The 26653-nt window shown below is 55.6% G+C and overlaps 1 protein-coding gene across 4 annotated transcripts in view; it reads left to right on the top strand.

Annotated features, from left to right (window-relative positions):
- Positions 1-13420, top strand: part of CD82 (CD82 molecule) — a 52141-nt gene extending 38721 nt beyond the window's left edge. For 3 of the 4 annotated variants that reach the window (XM_089914900.1, XM_089914899.1, XM_089914902.1), the window contains 5 exons: positions 7837-7980; positions 8217-8318; positions 11679-11888; positions 12114-12197; positions 12494-13420. In XM_089914900.1, the coding sequence (XP_089771026.1) occupies positions 7837-7980; positions 8217-8318; positions 11679-11888; positions 12114-12197; positions 12494-12571 (618 nt within the window). In that variant the 3' untranslated portion in view covers positions 12572-13420. The remainder of the gene's footprint in view (positions 1-7836; positions 7981-8216; positions 8319-11678; positions 11889-12113; positions 12198-12493) is intronic. The other variant, XM_022592191.3, reaches the window with a different exon arrangement.
- Positions 13421-26653: the final 13233 nt, after the last annotated feature.

Below are 26653 nucleotides of genomic sequence, written 5' to 3'. Positions count from 1 at the left end.
TGTAAGTGTTACGTTGACGGGCAGAGAAGCAGATGCCCAGAGAGATGAATAACAACGACAGCATCGGTAGTAGTGACGATAACCCCTCATCCCTAATCCCTCTTCGGCACACACCAGATACTGGGCGCAGTGTTAGCCACTTTACGTTCCTTCTTTCCCTGAGCCTCACGTCCTCATCCTGCAGGTGAGGGGTGAGGGCACAGAGTGGTCAGTGGCCAGGCCAGGTGAGAGCCCAGGCTCCCTGAGGCCAGTCGGAGTTCACCCACGGCTCAGCTGAGGCTGGGACCCTGCCTTCCTCCAGGGCTACAGTTCTTGTCCACTGACTGGGCTGGCAGAGCCAGCGGCCAGGTGATCTCCTACATTTTACCACTTGAAGGTCAAGTTGCCACAGATCTCTCTTGGAAGGAAGCTGAGAAAACATTACAGCAACATCTCAACTAATGCTTAATAGAATTTAGAACAAGCCTGGCACTAAACGCTTTGCATGTACTGCATTTAATTATTCGTTCCTCACAGCAAGCCTTTGAGGTCATGGGTATGAATACCCTCATTTTCAGATGTGGAAGCTGAGGCACAGAGAGGTTAAGTCACTGGGCCAAAGGTCACACAGCTAGTAAGTGGCAAAGCCAGGATTTGAACCCTGGCAGCCTGGCTTCTGGGTTCATGCTGGTGAAACTTTCATTATAGTGGTTCCTACCTGAATCTGCTTTACTTATTTATAATCCGCCCAGCCTGTTTCCCAGGAGAACTGGAGCTGGCTTCCAACATAGGCATAGAGCAACTAAAATCAGTATGAGAAAGATCCGAATGCACACTGAGACAGAAGAAGGCCACTGTTCCTGAAGCTAGGGGACAGCATACTCAACAGCAGCTGAGAGCTAACTTGAACACTGAGCTTCCTGGCAGCCAAGGCAAAAGGGGAAATAGCAGTTTAGTAGATGAAAGGAAGTTCGCTTGGTGCCAGACAGAAAGCCAGTGTTTAGGGAAGGGAAACTACTTTTCCAGTGCAAGTACTATGGGGTTAGGTCTTCATTTCCACCCTGTGACCCCTGGGGCTTCTCTGGGACCCAGTCAGTGGTACATTACAGAGAGAGTGGTTAAGAACTGGGCCCCAGTGAGCAGGTTCCTGTGACTCAGAAGCTGGTCAACATGGCAGGGGTGTCAGGCAGTCCACCTTTTCACCCCTGTGTTTCCCCATCTCACAGTAATAAAGACGGTGCCCATCTGTGAGCGCCAACCACATCCCAGGGTCTGAGCTAGCCACTTGGCGCACGTTTTAGTTTCGAGAGCATTTTCAAGTTTAAGAAACTGAGGCCCAGAAAAACAGTGACTTTGGGCCACGGTCACACTCAGCTCAGATGCATCAGAGCAGAGATTTCCATCTCCATCCCTCCGACCCAAGGCCATGCCTTCCTCTACTCCATGCTCCTCCCCTCGAGCTGGTATAATCTGCCTGGCCGCTGACAGGGAGCCATGCCTTAGAGGCGCCCCCCGGCCCCAGGGCAGGGCTTGTTTGGAGAATCAGCTCTCCTGACTCCAGTCCAGGCTGTGTCTGTCGTGGTACCCCACCGTCCCGTCCTGTGCTTCCCCGCAACCCCCAGGCTCCACACCTCACACCTCCCGCCCACAGCCCCAGCTGGCCTCACCTTGGCCCACCTCCTTTTCTGGAAAGCAGGGGGAAATTTCCTGGCTTTGCTGGGGAAGTTCTGGCGCCACTCGATCGCCCGAGTTGGAATGAATGATTTATTTTTTCTTTCCTAGCGCATTGTAAATCCCAGTGGAAGACTAAACATGCCCTGGTGGTGTTTATTCCTGCAGATGAGGCCCAGTTGGGGAGGTGGGACTTGTGTGAGCCTGAAGGAAGCAGGCTTTCTGGAAGGCGATGGGTCCGATCTTCCTTCTCTCTCCAGGCCTCCTGGGCGGGTGGGAGGGACTGAGCCTCTGGGCTCTCCCTGAGGTGGTCTCCAGGGCCGTTATCTGTCCTTCCTCCCAGCAGCCACTGTTCCCAGGGCAGCAACAGGGGAGGCTGGGTGCCTTGGGCAAAGCACAGGCCTTCCAAGCCGTGGGTTCTGTGTCTGTCAATGGAGGAGAATAGACCTGGCTGGCCCCCACCCCTGCCAGGGTTGCAGGGAACCCAGACTGCAAGGCTTGTAGAAAATATAGAGTGGTGGCCCAGGGCCTGGACCCCGGAACCAAACTGCCCATGCTGGAGCCCTGCTCTGACACCCTCGGCAAGTTACTCAGCCTCTCTGTGCCTCAGTTCCCTCCTTTGTCAAATGGCAGTAATCCTACAGGTCTGCTCTATTTATCTGCGATTCCAAAGTCCAAAAAACACTTTGAAAAACAAAAATACCATTTGCAACTCATTTGGTGGCAAAATGGAACCGGAACGGAAATGAGCTTGTTGATGGCCATGGTTTACCCCCTTTAGGTGCCCCTTGGGAAATATGAATGAGAGAGATTGTGTGTGGGCAGGGGCGGGGGGTGACACATAGCTCCCAGCCCTTCCTAAAGTCTGAACGTTTCTCAGTGCCAGAGCCCACTGGCCCCAAAGGCCACCTGATAGCGTGGTGGCAAGGATGGAGAGCGTTGACAGATGGGAAGGGCATAGTGTCCGTCCGGTGCAGAGCAGATGTTTGCTGGCATCGTTGCAAGAGTTTATTATTACTGTCACCATTACTAACTTCACTAATGCCTAGTGAGGGCCCAGTAGATGGCAGCTGTTCCTGTTGTCGCCAGTATTAATGTCCGTATTAGCGAGGGCTGTGGGAACCAGGATGTAGGTGTGGAGTTAAGAGTCCTCTGGCTGTTTCCTCATCTGATCACTATCTAGCCCCCGTTTAGTGGGAAAAGGACAGGTCTGGGATTCAGGGCCCTGTGTTCGGGGTTTGGGGTTGGGGGGGGTGCCGCTCTTTGCTATGTGACCTTGAACATGTTACCCAGCCTCTCTGAGCCTCAGGTGACCTCTTGGGCCATTCCCAGCTCTGACACTCTGGGATTCTGACTTGTTCTCTCCAGGCAGTGAAGGGTGGGAGGTCAGTGAGGAAGGAGGTGAACTTGTAACTGGTTCCCAGCATGTGCTGGGAGCTGGGTTTGGTGCACTCACGCAGGCTGCACCACTGGCCTGCACGTGTGAGACCGCTGAGGCTCTGAAAGGTTATATCAGTGGCTTGTGCAGAAGGTCTGAGATCTGAGAGTGTGGAGGGAAGGGGCTCGCAGGGTCTGGGTGGGAGCCGGGGGTTGGGGGTGGTGACCTTGGCTGGGCTGGACTGCTGTGTGCTCCCCAGAGAGGGTGGCCAGCCAGGAGAACTGTGATTCCCTCCCTCCTCCTTCCCTCTCCCACCTAAGAAGCCCAAAGTAGCCAAATAGCCATGCGCATAGGACTGAGTGCACACGTGGTAAAACGTGTTCCTTGAGGACAGTGCCGCTCTGTGAGATGTCTGTTTCCCTGTGATGGAAGCTTCCTGATCCACTAGCTTGGGTTTCTACTGCCATAGGGAGGCAGCTGGAGCCGGGACAGGGGGAGGCGATGGTGACCTTTCTCTTCCCTTTTGGAAAGGGGGGAAGAAGGCGTCCAGGCTGTCCTTCTGGAAAGGAATGTGGAGAGCAATGGGCGGAGACTCTCAAGCACCTGCGTGCGTGGCTCCCATACCTGACTCAGGCCCCACCCTCAGGGAGCCTATGGGGGCGGGGCCGGGAGCATACGACGTGGTCCTCCTGCTGAAATCTGGGGTAACTGGTTATGTAGATTGCAGCCGGACTCTCAGAAAAGACTTGGATGGTCACTGAAAGTAAACATGCCACCCCCTCCACATTCACCAGGGCAAAGGGTCCTCATTTCTTGCCAGGATCCCAGGATGAAGCCTCAAAGCATTGGCAACACCTTCTGTGGGAAACCGGGGAGGGGACAGGAAGGTGTGGGTCCCTTACATTGCATGGGGGCACCTCATTGTAAGAGGCAATTTGACACATTAGAGCATGGAGAGAGGGCTGAACACCATCCCAAAGAGCCATCAAAGGAGCCTGGAGACTTACCCTGGGGAGGAGGGGGTAAAGGGGGACGTGGTTGAGTCTCAAATATCTGAATGATGTTTGTCCCGGGAGAGAACAATTTGATTTGTTTTCTGTGGTCCCAGCTGGGACTTGGGGGGGAGAGGGAGGATAAAAACTGATGGGTAGAAGTCATTTAGGCTCAACTTGAAATGAATTGCTTGTATCAAGAGCCTCCCCAACCTGCAAAGTGCTATTTTGTGTGATACTGAGGTCCCCATCACAGGGAGCATTTAAGCAGAGCGTGGAAAAGTATGGGGAGGATTCTTACATCTGGTTGATATGTTGGACTCAAAGGTGTCTTCTAATTCTACCTCTCTGAGAAAAGTCACACTACAAGGTGACATAAAAGCACAGCATGGGGTTGGGGGGGAAGAGAGTCATGCCAGAGGATGGAAGGGCCTCAGGCCAGGTGGAGATGGTGGGTGGCTTGCTGTGATTAGAATCTCAGGGTTCCAGAGCTGCATATGGCAGGTTATGGTCATATCCCGTCTGCTTGCCGGCTGTCTAATCTTGGGAAGTTGTTGCCACTATCTGAGCCTTGGTTTTCTCTTCTGGGAAGTGGGGAGGATGGTATTGGGCAGAACCAGGGCTGGCTTCCTGGGTGTGTACCCCGAGCAGCCACACAGTGTCCCACACTTAGAAGGGTGCCGTGCTTGGTTTGATGTCTTGAAATTCGTAATCACTTTGAAATAAGGAGTCCTGCATTTTCATTTTGCACTGGGTTGTAAATTATGCGGCCATTCCTGGGCAAGACTCTTTATTACATGTGAAAGTAACCCAGATCTGGCCAGATCTGGCTGCAGGCTCAGCTGGATCCAGCCTTCTAAAGGCTGCCACCAAGACTGTCCCTCTCCATGGTCGGCCCTGCTCTCCTCCATTGGCTCCCTCCTCAGGCCAGCTATCCCCAGTGGCTCTTGGGGTGGCCACCAACAGCTCAGGCCCTCATCCCACCAGATTAGCAGAAATAGAGGGCCCATGTGTGTGACCTCGGGTCACATGCCCATCCCTAGACCGCTTGCTGTGGTCAGGGTGTGGAAGGCACTAAGTGGCAGCCTGGGTCTTTGCCCATGGCAGCAAGGGGGCAGGGCTTCCCAGCCACATAGAGGGATTGAGGGGTGCTTACTGCTAAGCAAGGGAACTGCTGTTTCAAGAAGGGAGAGTAGCTGTGGGGCAGGCAGAAACCACAGAGAGGTTGCAGCAGGGATGAAGTGAGATGGTGAGTGTCTTCTCACTCTCCCTCGCTGCTCCTTCTTGTCTCAGGAATGGCCTGGTTGCCAGGGTAACTTCCCTGGGCTCCTGACACCGCCTCTTGGGCATTTGCTTCAGCTCCAGGCTGAACCAGCCCCTGCAGCCATGGTCCCCGTGGCCCGGTCGTGTCCCTCAGCCCCATTCTGGGCTGGAGGATGGTTGTGGTGTTTCCATGGAAACCACCCAGCCTCAGTGGAAACCACCCAGCTTCCATGACCTTCTCGTTTCTGGGGCCTGAAACAGGGAAGTCTGTGCTGCTGCGGCAACCATGCCGAGTATAAATAGAGCCCAGGTCGGTGGGTGGGGGATGTGGGGAGATGGCTGTCTATGCACATGCCTCTGGGGACCCCCTCCTTTCCACGCCTCAGGGATCATCTGCTCACCGGGGAGTCGAGGTGGAGCAGAGACAGTCGGGGCAAAAAGACTGAGATTCTGCAGGCAGACAACCCCCGCTGTGTGACATGGGCAAACCACTGAGCTTCTCTGGGCCCTCCTTAAAACTGCTCTGACCTGCTGCAAGGTACGGCCATGTGGTTTAAATGCCGATAGAGCTTAATGGGTAAAAACTTGGGTTCCGGAATCAGAAGAGCCTGGGTCCAAACCCCAGCTCTTCACATGTTGGCTGTGAGTCCTTGGGCAAGTTAATTAACCTCTCTGGGCCTCGTTTTCTGCACCCCCATAATGAGGGAACGAGGTCAGTACCTGGGCCATAGGTCTGCTCAGAGGATTCAAGTGAAACACTGCCTTAAAAGTCCTCAGCGTGGCGCTGGTAATAATAAGAGGATTCAAGTGAAACACTGCCTTAAAAGTCCTCAGCGTGGCGCTGGTAATAAGAGGATTCAAGTGAAACACTGCCTTAAAAGTCCTCAGCGTGGCGCTGGTAATAATAAGAGGATTCAAGTGAAACTCTGCATTAAAAGTCCTCAGCGTGGCGCTGGTAATAATAAGAGGATTCAAGTGAAACTCTGCCTTAAAAGTCCTCAGCGTGGCGCTGGTAATAATAAGCGTTAGATCAAAGTCAGCGGCTGCTGCCGTGATTCGTTACTGACAGGCAAGCTCTGCAAATTGTAGAGCTCCGTGTGCGTGATATCAAAGAAGTATTGATGCTTCGCTAAGAGTTTTATGGAAAGGGAGGGGGCAGAGAGCAGTTCCAGAGGGTGGGGCTGCCTGGGGGTGGGGCTGGTCTCACAGGGTTGGTGAAGGGAGTGGGGCGGGGAGCCAGGCCCGCAGCAGCTCGAAGGTCGGTCTGGAGGATGTGGGTTCTCTGAGCGCTGCATTCGGTGAGGAGCTGGCGGAAGCCCTGTTCACGGGCTTCTGAGCCAGGCTCTGTAAGCGCCCCCCTGGAGGCACCTGTCCCATCTCCCCAATTCCTCTTTCTCAGCAGCAGAGGACCAGGTGCGGGGCTGTCCCTTCGGTGCCCCTACCCCTCTCGGGCACCTTGCCCCAGGGTTCTGCAGGGACAGCAGGTGACCATGACCAGCCTGTCCCTGCTGGGGCACCCGGGGAGGCCCCTGGGCAAAGTCGGCAGGTGGGGCCCGGCCTCTGGGCCGAGGGAAACGTGTCCGCAGCTCTTAGGCTGGTTTCGGGTTTGCCTCCCTTGCACAGCTGACTTGCTCCTGAAAAGCTGCCGTGGTGAGATCCTCTATTCAGAGCCCCAGTAAGAGGCCTTGGGGGCTGAAGCCCTTTGATCTCTGCACCCCGTGCCTGCCTTCACTGTAAATGACTGTTTTCTCTGTGGGGTTAGTGAAAAGCAGGTGCTTCTCTCTTCCTCCATGGGGGGCCCTGGAGTCCCAGCACAGGCGGGATGCAAACTTTGTGGGGCCCTGGCGTGGGGCAGGTGGCGGGGTTACACACGCGTCCCTTATCCGTGCTCGCCACACACTTACTCTGGCCAGGCTGGGTCAGACCCAGTCCCTGCCCCCGCAGAGCTGATGTTCCAGTGGGGGAGAGAGACCATAAATCCTGGAAACAGGGGAGCAGGTAATGACGAGACTATGAAGAAAAATATATCATGCTTCCCCTTGTAGGATAAAGAGGGTCTTGGAGGAGACAGAGAAGGGCTGACATTTTCTGGGTGGTCCAGGAAGGTCTTTCTGAGGAGGTGCCATTTGAGTAGAGCTGTAAAGAAAATGGAAGAGTCAGCTACATTCATATTTGGGGAAACAGGATCCTAGGCGGAGGGGACAGCAAGTGCAAAGGCCCTGAGGCAGGAGTATGCCTCGCACAAAGACAGCAAGACCTGTGTAACTGAAATAGAGGGAGGACAATCAGAGGAAACGAAGTCTGGAAAGAGCAGGGCCAAATGGTGTAGGGCCTTGTGGGCTGTTGAGAAGACAGTGGTGTGTCTCCAGAGCGTGGTGAGAGGCCCCTGGATGGTTTTTAGCAGTGACGTGGACAGATTCCCATCTAAAGGGTCATGTGCTGCTGAGTGCTGAGGAGACGGTCAGGTAGGAGGTTTTTTTTTTGTTTTTTTGTTTTTTTGTGTGTGGTACGCGGGCCTCTCACTGTTGTGGCCTCTCCCGTTGCGGAGCACAGGCTCCGGACACGCAGGCTCAGCGGCCATGGCTCACGGGCCCAGCTGCTCCGTGGCATGTGGGATCTTCCCGGACCGGGGCACGAACCCGTGTCCCCTGCATCGGCAGGTGGACTGTCAACCACTGCGCCACCAGGGAAGCCCAGGTGGGAGTTTTTGACCCTGACCACACTGGGCTTAGCATGGTGACCGGGGGAGAAGGTACCCAGGAAGTACCAGGAAAGTGAAAATTGGTTGGAATGGGTGACGAAACGCTTTTGAGCTGTGAGCGTGTCCCCAGTGTTTGGGGGGAGTGGGGGAGAGGCAGCTTAAGCACATATGACCAGAGGTGGGGTGCGGGTTTCAGGGAATCTGACCTCGGTCCTCACTCTCCCCTCTGCAGCTGAAGCAGGAGATGGGCAGCATCGTGACCAAGCTCATTCAGAACTACACGGATGGTCACGAGGACAGCCTTCAGGAGGCCTGGGACTACGTGCAGGCTCAGGTGAGGCACATGGGAGACTGGCCTCTGTGTGTCTGTGGCTGGTCGTCTGTGGGCCTGGTTGTGCCCGACAGACAGACGATGTTAGCTGTTTGAGTGTCAGTGTGTATCTGTTGGGGGCAGGGCTCCTGAGCAGCCCCACTTCCTGCCATCCCCAGCATTTCCTTGCCCAGGGGCCCCGGGCGCTGGAGGCTGCTCCAGGGCTGTCCCCAAGTGGCCAGAAGCAGGGGTAGCCCTCGACCCTCTCCTCTGAAGCCGGACTGGGGCGTGCTGGCAGCTCCCCTTGGAGGTTAAGAAACCGGGTGCCGTGACATTCTGCAGAATGTCTTGAGCATTTTGTAACATAAGAGAGTTTGGTGGTAAGAGCTAAAGGATAACTTGTCTGGCTAACTAGTTCTCTGGAAAGTTATGTGGTTACCGGGCCAGCTGTTTGCTATCAGCTGGTTAGCAGGTTCAGAATCCTTGTATTTTATCATAAAGGTAAGAAAGCTTAAGTTTTTAAATAATGGTTGTCAGCTAAAATGCACAGCCCCAAGGAATCCCCTTGTTTCCATTTTACTTCTAGTTTAATTGGGAATGAAAGTTAACGTTTATTGAAAACTTCCATATCTATGAAAATGATTCTATGAGTTGCTGATATAATAAAGTATGTTGTCAGATTTCTTACTACCGATTAGCCTTAAATTCCTAAAATAAAAATATTTGATCAACAAAAAAAAGAAACTGGGTGCCAGAGCTGAGACGCTGACGCAGGTCCGAGTGGAGGCTGCCTTTGGGGAGGAGCCGCGGGAACCTTCAGGGGTGAAAGGAATGTTCTATTCAAATCTTGGTCCAGGTGGTGGTTATGCCAATATGGGTGGCAAAGTTCATCAAGCTGAATTTGTACACTTTGGGGTGTGTGTGTGTGTGTGTGTGTGTGTGTGTTCTCCACCTCAATTAAAGCGAGAGACTGGCTGGCTGACTGACTGACTGACTGACTGACTGACAAAATAACAGACTGACTGCTTGATAGAATGACTGACTGACTAACAGAATGACTGATTGGCTGACTGACTAACAAGCAGACTGACTGACAGAATGACTGACAAACCGGCTGAATGACTAACAGAATGACTGACCGATTGTCTAAATGAATGAATGACAGTCTGATGGATGAAACAACTGACGACTGACTGACTGACTGACTGGGTTCCCAGCCCGCCTCGATGATGAACCAATCAGCACACACGCAAAGCGCCCTCAGTGATGGGATCCCGACTGCCCCCCTTTGGTGGTCCCAGATGTTGTGTGCCCTTGGCCACGAGCCGCCCTCTCCATGCTGCAGCCTCCCCCTCTGTCACAAGAGGGCCCTGCACACAACAGTCGCTTAGGACCTGCCGGCACTGCCTTCCGGCTGCCTTTGGGGAGACCTGTAGGATGTGAGGGGCAGAGAGAGGAAGCACGAGAAAGCCTGACACCAGGAGAGCGTGGAGACTAGAGATGGGTCTCTGTCCCGGCAACATGGGCATGTCCATCATCTGAGCTGTGAAGAAGGGAGGGTGACACTTTCTGGCCTGTGTGCTTCACAGAGTTTTGGTGACACAGGGAGCCTGTGTCATCTGGAGGGCTCCAGGAGCACAGGAAGACTTTTTTCATGCCACCTTTGGTTTGATCCGCAGTGGCTGAGACCCTTTGCTAAGATTAAAGGGAGCGGGGTGTCCCAGGATGAACAAGTGTCACCCTTCAAGGAGCCGGGGGGAAGACCTGGGTCCCTGGGGAGGTGATGAGCGCCCCGTCATGGGAGGTGGTGGACTGACTTGGGGATTCCTGCAGTTCGCAGGGCCTCTAGGTGATTTGACGTCTGTCGGATGCTGCTTGGCATGGTGGTAAGAAAACAGACGGTGAGTCAGGCTCCCAGGGCTGAGATACAAAACTCAGCCACTTCCCGGCCAGGCCTTCTCTGAGCCTGTTTCCTCGTGTATAAAACGGGCCTGTTGACCCATGCTCACGTGAGATGAGTTTATAAAGCCCGAGGCACTTATCATGTGGCATGTGGGTGGTGATGTTTAATCATCACGCACAACCGCTGAGACACAGGGGGTGTCAGTGCAGGGGCTCCTGGTGAGCCGGGCTCTGCCTGGTGCAGTCGAAGGACCAAGGCAAGCTGCCTCATTTTGCTTGGGTGTGGGAGGGCCTGTGGGTGGCCCTCAGAGGTTTGAGGTGCCAGCCTTTCTTGCTGGAGAGGAGGCAGCCAGGCACCTGCAACATAAAAAATAAATCCTACACTAGAAACTGCCTGGAGCTGGAGAACGCCTGAGCGAGCCTGGCACGCCCTCTGCTGGCCATCGGGCTGCTGGTTAGGGACTTCCCACCCGAGATAGGAAGGAAGCAGGTGGGGAAGCGACCTCGCGCTGGGCAAGGTGTCACACAGCTCTCCCATGCTAGCCCTTCAGCCTCCCGGGGGCCCTAGCAGAGTGGCTGTCATCACCCCATTCTCCGGTGAGGAAATCGGGGCTCAGAGAAGTGCGGCGGCTTGCCTGTGCACAGGGTAGGGCCAGAAATGGAAAGGGCCCTCCCCCGGCTCTGCTCTGCCTTCCACGGGCATTTCTCGGCACAGGCTTAGTCCCTGAAGTCCCAGTCCTGTCGGGAATTCAAGCCCACATGTGATCTGAAGCCTCTCGGGGTCCTCTTCATGAGCCCCATGGAGCCCAGAAAGACTCTTTGCCTCAGGAACTAGAGCATTTTCTCTAAAAAGGTGGATGTACCATGTCTCCCCTTTCACTCTGGCAACCAGGACGCTCAGAGCCAAACCTCAGCTCCAGCATGTTCTCAGAGTCGAAAAGTGGAACTGGCCTTACCCGGGCGATTACCGTGCTCTCCAACCTGAGCTGGATGCCTTGCCTGCCTCGTCTCATTTAGTCCTTATAACAGACCGAGTTAGGAACCTTTGTTCCCTCCATTTTGCAGATGGGGAAGTTGAGGTCAGCACTTTGATCAGAGTTGAGTAGCTGGTAGGTGGCAGAAATGGGATTTGAACCCGGTAGCGTGACTCCAGCCCCCAAACTCTTAGCCGTGTGCCGTCTGCCCGCCTCACATCCCGTATACCTTGACCATCTTCTTCCAACTCGACCGTCCCTCCTGCTCTGCTTTATATTTTTGCTGATTTTGTTTCCTCCTGTTTTCATAGTTTATGGTATATCCTGAGAGCCCCTTTAAATCCCTTGTGGCTCACAAATGCCAAAGTGAAACCTAAACTCTAATCCTGGTGGTTTGGCTGAGACCGGGCTTGGGGGGAGCTGGAAGGGGCAGATCTGAGCTCCTGTCCAGGGAGACCCCAGTTGAGTGGGCGATGGACTCGAACAGCCTGTCCCCTTCTCTGCCCAGGTGAAGTGCTGCGGCTGGGTCAGCTACTACAACTGGACAGAAAACGCCGAGCTCATGAATCGCATCAACATCACCTACCCCTGTTCCTGCAAGAACAAGAGCAAGGAGGACGACAGCAGCATTTCGCCACAGACGGGCTTCTGCGAGGCCCCCGTTGGCAATGGGACCCAGAGCAGCAACAACCCCGACGAGTGGCCTGTGTACAAGGAGGTGTGTGGATGGCTGTCGGGTAGGGCTGGGCTCGGTGCACAGTGGGTTCAGACCCTCAGTCCCCCTGGCTCGCTCATCTATGTATTCATCAATGTATCCATTCAAGGAACACCCAGACCCCTCTCTGCCGGCCCTCCAGGCTGGGGGTGGCCCCCCCTGGTGATTCTGAGTGATGGGGTGAAGTGGCCCATCGTGGGGTGACGTGGCTGTGTTCTCCACTTGTAGGGCTGCATGGAGAAGGTGCAGGCCTGGCTGCAGGAGAACCTGGGCATCATCCTTGGCGTGTGTGTGGGCGTCGCTGTCATCGAGGTCTGGGTCCCATCCCCTCCAACCCTCCCCATGCTGCCCTCCCAGGTCGTCCCTGCTCTGCAGATGTCCGGTGCGGGGAGGGGCGGGTTGAGGCTTACCAGCTTCTAGAGGCCCTGCGGCTAGCGTGGCCCGACCACTGCCCCTCGCCGGCCCCTCTGCCGCCTGAATCACAGGCTGGTCCTGAGGCTCTAGTTGAGGATCAGCTTCATCCAGGTCGAGTCCCGTGTGTTGACCTGGGGCCTCTGGGGACCCGGGCAGCCCAGCCTGACTCTGACTCTCGCCTTCTCCCTCGACAGCTTCTGGGGATGCTCCTCTCCATATCCTTGTGCCGGCACGTCCATTCCGAAGACTACAGCAAGGTCCCCAAGTACTGAAGCGGCCGCTGTCCCCACCTCCCTGCCTGTCCCCCAACCTCAGGGCTCCTAGGGGTCTCCCTGGCTCCCCCTCCAGGCCTGCCTCCCACCTCACTGCCAAGACCCCTTGTCCGTCCTGTGCTGGCTGGAAGTGGGGGGCGTCCTGGGGCCTGGACCCCTCTCCTTTGCTTTTCTGCCGCCAGCCTTAAGCCCCAGCTCTTTTGTGGCTCCTCCGCTCACTGTCTGCCAGGGTTGTCTTGGCAACTCCGAGAAAACGCTCCCTGCACAGGTGGGCTGGGTTTCTACCTGCCTTGGGGGCTGTGTATATTGTACGGGAGGAAGTGTATTAAAAAGTTGGGGGTGGGGTGGATAAGGCACCCTGGGCTGTCGGGTGACTGCCCACTGCGTGGGTCAACTTTGTTTCCACTACGATGCTTCTGTCCTCGGTTTTCACATTTTCGTTGAGGTAGCGGGGTGGGGGGTGGGGCTTTACCTGACATGAGGAGAGCACCCCTTCCCCAGCCTGAGCCAGCCCCACCCGGGCAGCTCAGATCAGTCTGGGCCGTGCTGTGGGAGCGGTGCCTAGGTGAGCTGGGCTGGAGCGGGGCTGCCTGGGCCAGAGGGTCTGGACTGGCCCTGGGCCGCCTAGGGAGTCAGACGGGTGAACCCTCCGGGTGTGGTACAGAGCTGGCCCTGCATTCTCCAGGACCCTGAGCTGTCCAGGGAAGCTAGAGGATGCTTTTTCCTGTCCTCTGTCCCCCGGGGAATGGGTGGGTAAGGCTGTGCCTTGTAGGGGAGTGGGGAGGGGCCCTGTGTACAGTTCTGTAAAACATAGATGACTGATTATTAAAGAGGATTTGTAACAATCCAGCCTGCCATGGTGGGGATGCTGCTTCCCTGGGTTGGGGGAGGACCAAAGGGGAGATGTAATGTTAACAGAGTGGCTGGGTCTGCAGGAGAGAGTTGTGGCCGCCTGACTGCTGTCTCCAGGGCCGGGGGCCCTTTGGGGGCATCTCTGGTCCCCTGTTCAAGCTGGGACCATGAGAAGTGTGACGCCTGCCTCTTGTCCATTTGCATGGCTGCCGGCGTGGCTGGAGTTTGATTTGTGTGTTCAAACAGATGTAGATGGTACCCCTAGGTTCCGGCCTCCGAGACCAGGGTATAGGTGCCCCTGGGCTGGCCGCGGGGGTGCATCAGTGAAGCCACAGAATGAACTCCGCCTCTTTCTAGAGCATCTGTTTTTCACAAAGGAAGGAAACATTTTCATATTAAAGAAATGTGATGGAGTAAGATGTGCAGAGTTCAGGAGGTCTTTAAAGACGCAAGATGAGACATTAAAGGAAGCTCTTACTTGTGCACAGGGGTGAGCCCCAGCACACCCCCTGCCCAGCATCACAAAGCCCAGAGGAGGCGTTCAGATGCTCTGCCATCATGGTGGCTTTAGGACATATGATGGAGGAAGTTCCCTGGGGTGGAAGGGGGCGGTGTGGTGGGTAAGGAAGGCTGGGAGAACGGCCGGTCTAGGGTGGCACTTGCTCTGCCATCTCCTCCTCTCCAGCTTCTCCGGGGCCCTGGAGGCAGAGGAAGGAGCCGGTGGGGGACTTGCCTCCCTCAAGTGGGGCGAGAAGGGTAGTGGAGGTGTTTCAGCGGGACCCACCAGGTGGCGCTGCCGCCCCAGCCTTGGAGCTGGTGGGACCCAGAGTTGTTGTCAGGTCACTCCAGGTGCTTCACCAGCTCCAGGCCTGTGGGTCTCTCAGTCGGGTAGGTTGGTTAAAGTGCGGATCCCAGGGTTCAGCAGATCTGGGCTGGGGAGAAAGAAACTGCACCTTTAGCAGCCCTCCAAGGTAATTCCTGAATCAAGTTGCTTTAGTCTCTCAGGCTCTGAAAAGATGTAGCTACCGATGCTCCCCAAAGAGAGATGGGCTGGACGGTGGACCTGGGGAAGATAGCCCTTGTCTATACAGGAAGGAGGGAGGGGGTACACCTTAGAGATCTGAACCCAGTTAATTTCTTGCAAGAGGCTTTCTGCCACTAAAATCCAGGGCAAACCCGCTTTTGGGCCTGTGGGAGGTGCTGGGCACAGCCCTGGGCTGAAAAAACCTTAAACTCCAAGGGGCTGTTCACCGCAGTCAGGGACTCTCCCTGCAGCTCTTACCAAGCTCAGAGGGCTGAGGGCTCTGAGTGAAGCTGTTCCAGCTTATTTTATTTATAATCTGCCTCATTCCACAAAGGAAGTACATCTAATAAAATATAAAAACTTAGAGAAAAGTAAATTTATGAGGAAGTATAGACTTGGGTGAAATAAACACACGTTTATTTGATTTGCCCAACCTGTTGATGGCAAATGCACAGTGAGGGGCTGCAGGAGGTGGGCGCTGAGGAGCCGGGGCCCTGTAGGCAGTGGGGGGAGAGTCTAGGTGGCCACATGGCAGCGCTTCCCTGCCCTTCAGTGACGCCTGCGGATGGGGCCCCTAGTGGGACACCTGGAAAAGTAGGTGTGAGGGTGTTGGGTGTTGCAGACGGGGGTCTCTGCCCGGGCGCTTTCTCAGCATTCATCAGGACCCAGGAGTTGGGGACGACACCAGGCTGGGGCTAGTAATCAGCTGAGCACAACTCTCCTCCACCCTCCTCGTCCTGGGTGGAAGAATGGGGGAGCCAGGATGGTCCAGGAAGCCCAGAGCCCCTTCCCCAAAGAGCAACAGCAGATGTTAGCTGGCTGAGAACACAGCGTGAAATGCCTGGGGCTCTGGGGCTGAGGCTGGGAGTCTCAAGAAGGTGGGGGGCAAGCGAGACCTGAGGTAACTCCTGTCCCGGCCACCGGCTGACCTCCGACCTAAATGGGACCTTGGCTACCTCCCTCTCGAGTGGGTGAAGGGGAGGGATGGGGGAGTATAGAAGGTTCTACCTGGCCTCTCCTCATGGGCCCTGTGCCACAGAAAGTAGGAGTGGGTTCAAAACTGTGCCTGAAAATATTTTAGAGAAGACAGGGAAGATGTCGTAAGTGATTAGGGGGTGGGCTAAATGCCGCAGCCGGCTTCCTCTGGCATGCCCACCTCCTGAGGCACGTGCTGGCCTGGCAGCAGGACTGGAGCGGCATGGAGCGGACTCTAAGGACATCCTCCTGCCTCCACAGCCTCCCTCTGCCCCAGATTTCCTGGGATGACCCCAGGGTTGTGTTGTGAAACCTGGTCACCATCGCCCTGAGCCTGCTGGCCGCTCACTCCTACCTCCTGGGAGGACCGAGTTTCTCCCCCTGCTTCTGCCCCAGGCCCGTGAAATTCCACAGGGAGGTGCTGTGGACTGGCTTCTCTAATTCCCAGCTGGCCCCGAGAGCCAGTCATGTGTCCACAGGGGCCATGGGCTTCCAGCCTCTGACGTCCCTCCCTGGCGGCTGGGCCAGCTGAGCTGCTGCCAGGCCTTCTGTGGGGCGGGGCCACCCCCGGGCCGCTGTCTCTCCCACCAAGGTCCAGGCCAGGGCACATGCCAGTTCTGAGGACTGGCCAAGGGTCCCACGGTGCCTGGCTGCTGAGCCCCTGGGGCCAGGCAGGAGGCCTAGGTGGGCGCCAGCTTGCTCTCTGGGTTTTGGGGGGAGCCAATGGCAGTTCCCAGGAAGTGTCCAGGAGGCTGGACTTCAGGGGAGCTGTGTGGCACGGACACTGACCAATGGGAGTGGAAGCCCGACTTGAGCTGGAATAGGGTCCTTCTGTGTGGATTGGTGGGCGGTGCAGGGCCACCTAGGGGCTGGCCTGGGGGGATTGTCATCCCCCAGTAGAGAACTGTAGCAGTGTTTTAATAACTGGCATGGCTGTATGGGTGAGCACTGCTGGACGCCACCCCTGTGTGCGTGCACACACACACACACACACACACACACACACACACACACACGGGGCCCTGAAACCCCCTGAGCTCAGTCCATTCCCGGCTGGGAAGACTCCCAGCTCTTCTCTGCTCACGCTAAGCTGTGGGTGGCCAGCCAGTGTAGGCAGGAAAGGCCAAATGTCTGCCAGCCTGGAACATTCCAGGACAGGCAGAGCAACCCACCGCCGACCCCGATCCTGCCTGTTTCAGGGCAGAGCCTCCTCCAGCCCCTGCCCTGGGGTCTTCCAGGTAAGCAAGTCCCTCAGGCCAAGGAGCAGTGAAGGGGGTCACGGTGACACTGGAGTGGCCAGCCACCAGCACTTGTTGTGGGCCAGGACTGCCACCACCTCCTTCGCCTGCAGAGGGACAGAGACCGAAGTTACCACACTGCCTCAGGGAAAATATCCTGCTGCTCCCTGGGGTCTTTGGAACCTGTAGGCTAAGGCTCATTCATTCATTCATTTATTCATGCCAGGAATACTTAATGGCCACCTGCTGTGTGCCAGGCACTGTTCTAGGCTCTTGAGAACACGGCTGTGATGACACCTACATGGCACTTGTGTTCTGGTGAATGTAGGGAGTCTTGTGCACTCACCTGCACACACCTACACGTACATGCACACAACCGCCCGCTGCTGACAGCACGGTCCCTGCTGAGTGTTGCTTGGGACCCCTGGGGCCCATCCAAGGCCTCTGGCATCCTGTGGAAGGAAGTAGAATAATGAACAGCGAGTGGAACAAACAGGAAAGGGGGTGGAAGGCTCATCACTCAGCCCCCTCCGCTCCAGTCACACTCCACAGGAATCAGCCATTCCCCTGGCAACCCCCTTTCCAGCCGAAACCAAATAAAATCAAAACACCTCCTGGTCTTGGGGGCTGATGGGCCCAGTGACTTCACCTCTCTTAGTCTCATCTGTGAAATGGGGACTATAATTCCTAACTCCCAGGGTTATCGTGGGAATCAAATGATGTAAGGTACATAATGAGCTACTTCCCGTGCCGCCTATTCCCATGACTGTCCTTGGCCTCAGTGGAATTCCTCATCCCCTTGCGGTGGGCCTCCTTGGACCGGAACGGGCAGGTTGGAGCCTCCGGCCCAGGAACTGCTGGTTGGTCCGAGAGGCTGCTGCTGGAAGGAATCTGTGTCCAGCCCCCTGCCTGGTGGGGCGGAGCCTCCCAGCTTCTGGGGAAGGTGCAGCGGGTAGGAGGGGCCGCTAGAGGGCAGCGAGCTATGAGCACCCCCCACCCCAGCTGCCCCCTCTGAAGTCACTTCCCCAGCACCTGCCTTCTGGGCTGGGGGGATGTCAGGCCCAGAGCCAAGTTCCCTGCTCCCTCACTAACGTTACCTCGGATGCCTCAAGCAGCGCCCTCTGGGAACAGGAGTGGGCTTCCTGCAGGATGCTGGGGGTGTAGGGGCATCGGCAGGAACAGCTGCAAGTTCAGAGGGGCTGGCGCGAGGGAAGGATGCAAGGTGGGAGCTGGAGAGGCCCCAGCAGCCTCCGGGGGTCGGGTGGAGCGGGGGCGGGAAATTGCTGACAGCAGCTGACAGGAGTGGAGTGGTCTGGCCTCTGCCCTGCATCACACACCTGGGTGAGCCCACTCTGGGGCTTCCGGGGGGACAGCGACCCTCTTGGTGACGGCCCCTGGGGGACTCAGGGTCCCAGAGATGTCCCTGTCCTGGGGTCTGCTAGGATGAGAGGACAGGGGCGGGCTCACCCAGGGAGCCGCAGAGAGGAGGCCGGGAGGGCGAGGGTAAGAAGGGTGCTGTGAACAGGACCCTGGCCCGCGGCGGAGCTGGGAGTAGGGGCGGGGCCGACTCTGCAGGGCAAGGCATGACTTGACAGGGGGCAGGCGGGGAGGCAAGGCGTGTGGGCCAGGCGCATCTCCCTGGCACCTGCTTCCTCCCCAGTCATCCTCACCATCATCATCACCGGCACAGCAGCCGCCATGTACTTAGTGTCAACCTTTACCCTTCCCACCCCAGCACAGTAGACGCACGCTATGGTTGTGGAAACTGAGACGAGGAAAATCTAAGTCGCTTGCTGCAGGCCTGCCCCACTGCACGAACCCAGGAGGAGTCATTCACATCGTAGTCTAAATAAATGGCTCCCCCTGGAGGTGGCAGTGGACAACCAGTACCACGGCACGTGATCACCTCGTGTCCACGGTCACACAGTAAGCGGAGGAGCTGGGATTGGCCCCCAGGCCTGTGGCTCTGTGTTCATGGATCTTTCTACTAGGCCTCAAGGCCAATGGGAGTAAAGACCCCAGGTTCAGAAAAGGAGTAGAGGAGGTAAGCCTTCTGTGAGGAGGCTCAATGCAATTAAATCCAACTTTTCATCCATCCATCTGTGCAATAGCTATTGGGCACCCACTATGCGCCAGGCTCTGTGGAAGGAATCGGGGTTCGCCATCACCCCGACAAGGTGGAGCTTACAGTCTAGGGTGGGGCACAGGCCATAAATACAAACATAAACTGGAAAATGTGCCCCCTATCGGGGACATATGACCAAGACACTGTCTCTGCCTACCAGTAAATGCACAGAGGATGGAAGAAGCCTGTCCCCAGACTGCCCATCTGACCCGACGTCCTCATTGCCTGGAGCACTGCAGGGGTGCCACTCTACCAGGAGGCTGGCCGACCCGAGAGGATGCACAGGAACCGATCAAAATGTGAATGCAAGTGAGAACCAGGTACCCCCTACCCCCAAGGGGAACTGACATGCCCTCCTGTCCATGCAACGTGGGCAGAAGGAGCTATCTGTAGCTTACGATGGTCTAAAACACCTTGTCAGAGATAAGTTTAATGAGTTTCTTTAGCAGACAGCTGGGGCTGCCCTGTGGGGAGGGCAGAGGACACGTGCATGTCCAGCTGTGCTGTGTATATTTCCTTCCCCTGAGGACTGAGGGGACAGGGACTCCGTAGAGTTTCCATGCGGGAGGCAGGTCATCAGGTTCCCATGACTCCATGAATGAATGGGATGCATGTGGCTGGCCCTGTGCAGAGCCTGGGCTCCATCTCCTAAGGGTGCAGGCATTTGAAGGTGGCAACCTGGCTCTGACCGGGGTTGGGGCATGGAGCAGTGGAGCCATCTGAGAAAGCACCAGACTTTGTCGCAGGGCAGAGCAGGTAGCTGAGGTGGGGTCACTGCACTGCGAATCAAGAGACCTGGTTCCTGTCCCAGAGGTCCCCTCATAGGCTGCACTGTGGTCAGTTGTTTCCAGAAATGGCCACACTCTCCCCCTTCCTGTGTCAATGCCCTTTGCACCATGACTGTGCAGCTAGCTGCCCCTGCCCCGACCCCGAATCTTGACTAGCCTTGAGAATTGCTATGGTGAATGGGATGTTGGGGAAGGGGCAGCAGGTCAGATCTGAGCCCAAGCCTCAAGAAGCTTTGTTCATCCACTCTCCCTCTCTCCAAACCCTGCCACTGCCCAGTGAAGAAGCCCAGGTTGGCCTGCTGGAGGATGAGAAGCATCCTCTCAGTCACCTCATAACCCCAGCATCCCCTTGGAAGCAGAGATGCCCAGCTCACCTCTGGCCAGCCACAGACGCAAGAGGAGAGCCGAAGAATCACCCAGCTGAGCCCACCTAAATTGTTAATGTGCTCAACAGAATTGTGAGCTAACTAAATGGTGGTTGTTTTAAGCCCCTAAATTTAGGGGTAGTTATTTCATGGCAATAGCTAACTGATACAGTGATGAGCTTAGGTAATAATAATGATGGCTATCATTTGTTGAGCCTACTGTACACCAGGCCCAGTACCAAGCTCTCGACATAGATCACCTCATTTAATCCTCCTAGCAGCTCTGAGCATTGGTATTCAGATCTTTGCTTTACAGTCAAGAAAACTGAGACTCGGGGAAGACATGGGCCTCGTCCAAGCCTGCCTGAATGGCTGGTGGCAGAAGCAAGATTGGAACCTAAAGTCTGTTTTCATGGACTCAGTTCTGAATCTCCTTCCTAGACGAACCGCAGTGTCAGAGCAAGCCAGCAGCCCTTGAGATCATAATATATTCTGCACACAGGAGCTGACGTCATTAAGAATGTTCTCAGCCTTCCATTCCCCCAGAATTATGCCATGTCTCACCCTGCTCCTCTCTCACCCCAGCCAATACCTCTAATTCCCAAGTATTTTAGAAAGACAAAGGCACAGATGTTGGGGTCATTTATTTCTTTTTTATTCAACCTCCTATTTAATCAGAAAATATTTGAGGGTCTATCATGTGCCTATTTCCATCGCATTCTTTCTCTCATGACATTTCCTGAAGCCCTATTGTGTGGCAGGCCCTCACTTAGCATATGTTATCCTTACAGCAACACTGGGGTAGTTAAGATCATCCCCACTTTACAGATGGGAAAACTGAGGTTCCAGAGAAGTGAAGTGGCCACCTGAGGCCACCTAACTAGTAAGTGGCTGGGACATGATTTTATTCCAGATTTGGCTGAGTTCAGGATGGTCCTCTTCTTACTTTATCACCATAGCTGTGGCTTTTTTTAAAAAGACTTTTTTGAAATTTACCCTGGGCTCTGAGTATGGCAGATAGGGGACTGGGAGGCTGAGACGAGAAAGAAAGCATAGTGGGGTGCTGGAAAATGTTCCCTAACTCCAAGAGCTGTCAGGCACCCTGCCACAATGCTCAGGCCCAGGTAACCCTGTGAGCGGCATCAGGCCAGGAAGGAGGGAGCATGTGCTGGTGGGGTGGAGAGAAAACCACAGCCTCCGTCTTGTTCCCCTGTGTCCACAGCTGACAAGTCCCAGCCATCCTTCATCCCCTGCCCACCAGCCCCTCCCCTCTGCTTAGCTGCTGGACCGCAGCCATCTTCCAGCACCAGGCACCGGGCACAGTGCCCTGTTCCTCCTGGCTGAACTGTTTACAAACAGGGAATTCAGGGACGGTCCGGGCTGTCTCCTCCTCCCAGGGGGATTACACTCCCAGGCTGGGGGCTTAGCCGTAGGCCTTCAAAGTTTGCCAGAGCCCTGTTCTCACCAAGGCTGTCTCCCCCAGGCTGGCAGCAGGCCTCACCTAGCTGCCCTGGCCGATCAGAGTCTAGCTGCAAGGAGCCTTCGCGTGCCCAGGAGCAGCAGCAGGTGTGTCTGCAGGGCAGGAAGGGCGCAGAGAGACTAGGCTAGGAGGCCTGAGGGTCTTCTCAGCGATGGCAGGGATTTCACACCCCTCAACTGCACGTGGCTCTCTTCCCCTGGCTCAACTTGGGTGCCGGGAAGATCCCTACACTAGGGGCCCCCACTGGCTGGGAAACCTGCGACAAGTCACTCTGTCTCTCTGGTCCTCCATCTCTTCATCTTTAAACTGGACAGAGAGCACTCAGAGCCACATATGCACAGAAGCTAAAACCAACGTTTAGCAAGCGCTCAGAACTTCACCCACAGTATCTTAGTTATTTTTCCAAACAACCCTAAGACGGAAAAATTCTTAGCATCCTCCCCATTTACGGGTGAGAAAACTGAGGAGGATTGGCGAGGTTAGGTAGCTTGCCCAGAGTCACACAGCTGGCAAATGTGTGGCCACAGGGCATTTGAACTGAGCCACTCCAATTTCCAGCACAGGGGCTCGGCCTCAAGGCCGCTGGCCCCCCTCCTGGGGGAGGTACCATGTGCAAGTGCGTGGACACCCTGCCAGATTCATCAACTGCTGGGCAGGTAGCCCTCCCACACTCACTCACCTGGTGCTCCGGACTGTTGCTGACCCTCTACTCCCTGAGCGCCCTGAATTCCTCTGTTGTGCTAGCGCGCTCAGAAACGAGTCCGCTTCGCCTGAAACAATCTCCCTCTGGTCTCCTGTCGAGCCCTGCTCCGCCTTCAGGTCAGCCTTCAGGGAGCTTCCCTGACCACACCCCCTAACGACATTGGTGGCCTTGCTCTGCTCGCCCTCTCCTCCCAAGACAAGATAGCACGGCCTCCTGGCTGCCCGCACGTGGGCCACGGGTTCAAATCCAGACCCTGCCCTCCCAAGCTGTGTGACCCTCAGTGAGTGGGTTAACCTTCTGTTTCTTCCTCTGAAAAACGGGCATAATAATAGTCCCACCTCAAAGGGTTGCTGGAAGGACGGAGTGAGTTAGCACATGTGCAGGCATAGAACTGCTGCCCAACCAGGAGCAGACTCTCAGCGCCAGATACGGGCACTGTTTCCCCGTTGGAGCTCTGGTGACAGTAAATTGTAATTGCTGGTTAAAGTTTGTACCTTCTGTTGAACTCTAAGTTCTTAGAGGGCAGGGGGCTTCTGGCTTATTCTTTGCCATGCCCCCAGCTTGGAACACAATGCCTGGCACAGACAGACATTTGATGCATATTTGTTGAATGAATGAATATAATGTCATTTCCATGCCAGAATGAAATAGGGTGATGCAGAAAAGAACTCAGGCAACGATCCTTTGAGCAGTGCCCCATACTTGCCTGATTTAATGATCACCTGAGACTCTTCTTAGTGATGGAAATTTCTAGGCCCCACGGTTGGGGCAGAGGGTACAGAGCTAGGGAGAGGAGAGAGAGGAGGGAGGAGAGGTGAGTGAGGACCAAGTGATTGAGGGTTTGGGAGGCTGTCAGAGGAGGGAGCCATGATCCTATTTGTACCTTGAAGAATAACTCTGGCTGCTGTGTGGAAAGCAGGTTGGAAGGGCTTGAGTAGGGGCAGGGAGACCAGTAGTCCGAATAAGAGGTGTCGGCAGCCTGGACCATTTGGAGCAGGGGAGATGGAGGAGGGTAACCAGCCATCCTGGTCTGCCTGGGACTGAGGGATTCTCCGGGATGTGGGATTGTCAATGCTAAAACCTGGAAAGTCCCAGGCAAACGGGATGCGTTGGTCACTCCAGGATGGGTGAGTCCCCAGAACAAGGGGACCGATTGGGGTTATAGAGGAAGGGTCAGAGAAGGTTCCCAGGTTCCAGCTTGGGCAACTGAATATGATGAAGGGACATTTACAAGCTTGGAAACCTGGAGGAGGGGCATGACTGGGAACAGATAAGGGGCCATGACGAACAGGAACTTGGGCAGAAAACAGATTTTTGACATGCCATGTTGAGGGTGTAAATGGGTCAGGTGGCTGGAGAGGAGGAGAGAGATTTTGTCAAAAGGACTTCTTTAGAGGGAGATCTGGGGGTTCTTGAATTTCCGGCCCCTGTGAAGTGGGGAGAGGTGGGACTACTCACCCCTCCTTCCAGCTTGGTGAGAGTCTTCCCAGGGGACCATAAGAAGATGGTCACGTGTGTCTCCAGTAGGTTAGCACATAGTGGCCCAGACGTAGTTGGCTCCCACCAGGGAAATCTAAAAGGGCCAGAAAAGGGCTGCTACCTGCTAGGGATGAGCAGAATGGCCCAGGACCCCAGAGCTTGTACAGGACACATGTGTGTTTTCTGTGGTCCACACATGGGCCTGGTCTGCCGAGGTGTTTTACAAGACACAGAACATCATCACCGTCATCATCACCATTATGCGGTCTAGTAAATTCGAGAAACAATAAACAGAGAGTCTGTGTGGCCCTGGAGAGCCTGAGGTTGACTGGGGAGCAGCCACATGGAGAAGGCATATGCCCACGTCTTGAGAGTTGGAAACAGGGCCTGAGGACCCCCAGAGTCAGTCCTACCCTCTGCAGGGCCCCATGAGCAGAATCCAGCTCAGAAAGGGACCAGGGAAATAACACCTTTCCTTCCCTCGACTTCTGCCTCTTCCTCTCTAGACTCTGGCAGCCTCTGAAACTCAAAAACAAGGTGAGGGAAGAGGGTGGAAGAGCAAGGGCCCATGCAGGGGTGAAGGAGGGTCTAACAACCTTCTCCAGCTCGCAGGCAGTGGGGGACAGCAAGGGCAGGAGTATTCAATCTAAACCAAGTTCAAAGGTGTGACTCTTACCTGGGACCAGATGCTCTGAATTGTTAGCTTGACTTCATGTTTGCAGCTTAAAGTGACCTAAGGATTTTTGTCCCCTAACGGAAGACAGAAAACTAGAGGAACTGCCTGAGTTTTCATCCAGGAATGGGGGAAGAGCTTTCTCCCATGAAGAGATCGTAAACAGACATCAGGAGACAAGAGTAAAACTGCTTTCCATGTCCGCCCCATGAGTCCAGCTTGTCCCAAGTGCTCACTGGTTTCTGTCCTCATGGGTATGAATTTGTCTCCCCTCCCAGAATTGCAAGCTCCTTGTGGGCAGGCCCTTTGTCGGATTCACCTCTGTTCCTCTGGCACCTGGCCACCCTTGGATGTTAATTTCCTCCCTGCCTTCCACCTGACCCTGAGTGCTAAGAAAGGATGGCATGTGGCACCTGTGAGAGGCTAGCCCAAGGCTTCAGAAAAGTAGAGATTCAGCCCATCCCTGCCTCCATCTTCAAGTGTCAGTCACGTAAATCAGACAGTCCATCACACAGTGAAGAGAATGAATGGTTAGGCCATCAGATAGTAGAGCATCGATCAGGGGACGTCCGGCTGCCAGCCTTGCCAGACAGACAGACCACCGCTCCACACTCAATCCGATGTGGACACTCCCCTTCCAGAGTTCCCTCCCAAGACTCTGGGAATTCTCCTTTCCCGGAGACCCCCTGCCCAGGAGGCCTGGTCCTGGGTGCTCATGGCAGGGTACCCATTCTTGATCACCAGCTTGGCAGCCTCCTGGCCGCAGGCCCCAGTACTGGCCCTCCTCACCCCTCCCTCCCAAGGTGGGAGCTTCAGGTCTGCCAAAGCATTACTGAGAGGGCGGCAACGTCACCCTCCAGAGTCCCACCCCACCCCGGCCAGCTTACCCTTCACCCTTGGCTGCCCCTGAGAATCTAACACATCCTGGGTGGGGGGAGGGAGCTGTCCCCTGGGTCCTCAGCCCTGGGCTCAGCGTGCTCAGGCTGCCTTGCCTCCCCTCCGAGCTGGAGGCTTCTCTGTCTTTTTTTTTTTTTGCGGTATGCGGGCCTCTCACTGTTGTGGCCTCTTCCATTGCGGAGCACAGGCTCCGGACGCGCAGGCTCAGCGGCCATGGTTCACGGGCCCAGCCGCTCCGCGGCATGTGGGATCCTCTCGGACCGGAGCACGAACCCGTGTCCCCTGCATCGGCAGGCGGACTCTCAACCACTGCGCCACCAGGGAAGCCCAGCTTCTCTGTCTTGCTGGAGCAGTCACGGTCCTGTAGGCAGAGCCATCAGATACAAATACACACTCAGGCTTCTCCACTCACCAGCTGGGCGGCCCTGGACAAGTAACTTTATCTCCTTAAGCCTCGTCTCTAAAACGAGGATAGTAATCAGACTTGCCTCACAGGAAGGTTGTGAGGCTTAAATGAGGTCATGTCCATCAGGGTCCTGCCCGGGGGAAGGTGAACTTTGGGCCATCTTGGTTGCCCGTGGGATGTTTATTCCTAAGTCCTCAAGGTCCATTTCAAAGTTAAATGTCTGGCCCTTTGCTGTCATGGCCATCTGGGGGACAAGGACCTCCCACCCATGCTTTCAACACCCACCTCCTGGCACCACAGCAGCCGTCCCCAGTGTGAGGCACGGCCACGTGTGCAAATTCCCGGCACCGGACCCGCTTTGGTTGCAGGAGCTCCAGTTCCTCAATGGGAGCCAAGGCTACAATACCAGCACGGGCTGTTCATCCTTCCCATCAAGGGGATTGTGACTCCCGAGCAAATACCTGGATGGAGGTTTTATTCAGGAATGACGTTGAAACACAGTGAGGCTCTTAATCCCCACCCGCGGCCACCTGGGACCCAGAATTCGAATGCAGAGGGCGGCTGGCTTGGCAGGGAGAGGGGAGAACCTCCCTGTCCCTCCCGCTGGGAGATCGCTCTCCCGCATCGCATCCTCTGGCTGCCCCTGGAGTTCTCCAGGGAAGAGATCCCCCAGGCTGCCCCAGCAGGTGCCACCCAGCCAGCACCTCTCGGCTGTGTCCCCCAGGATGCCAGTCCTGCAAGACGCTTCATCAGATACACACCCACACACACCACTGCCACCAGTACCACCAGTAAATTAATGGTAGTGAGGGTATGTGGTTGAGAAAATTCGTCAAGCAAGGCAAAAAACCTCCCCCACCTCCCTCCATCTACCCAACCCCACCTTAGCTTTTCATGGTGAACACTTTAAGCTTCTGTTATAAAAATAACACATGGTTACAGTAAAAAGCTCACACGATGGAGACAAATATAAACTGAAGATAAAGTTCCTCCGCCCACTCAGGATTCAGCTCATGTCCCCTCTTTGGACACCTTCCCTGGCCGCCCTAATTAGATAGTCCCCCAACCCATGTTATG

This window comes from Delphinapterus leucas, chromosome 7 (genome assembly GCF_059928025.1).
Source record: "Delphinapterus leucas isolate spDelLeu-1000000601 "Yukka" chromosome 7, BTC_Dleu_Yukka2, whole genome shotgun sequence".
NCBI classification, from domain to species: domain Eukaryota; kingdom Metazoa; phylum Chordata; class Mammalia; order Artiodactyla; family Monodontidae; genus Delphinapterus; species Delphinapterus leucas.
The sequence above is the reverse complement of the archived record's forward strand: the minus strand, read 5'-3'. Positions and strand labels throughout refer to the sequence as shown.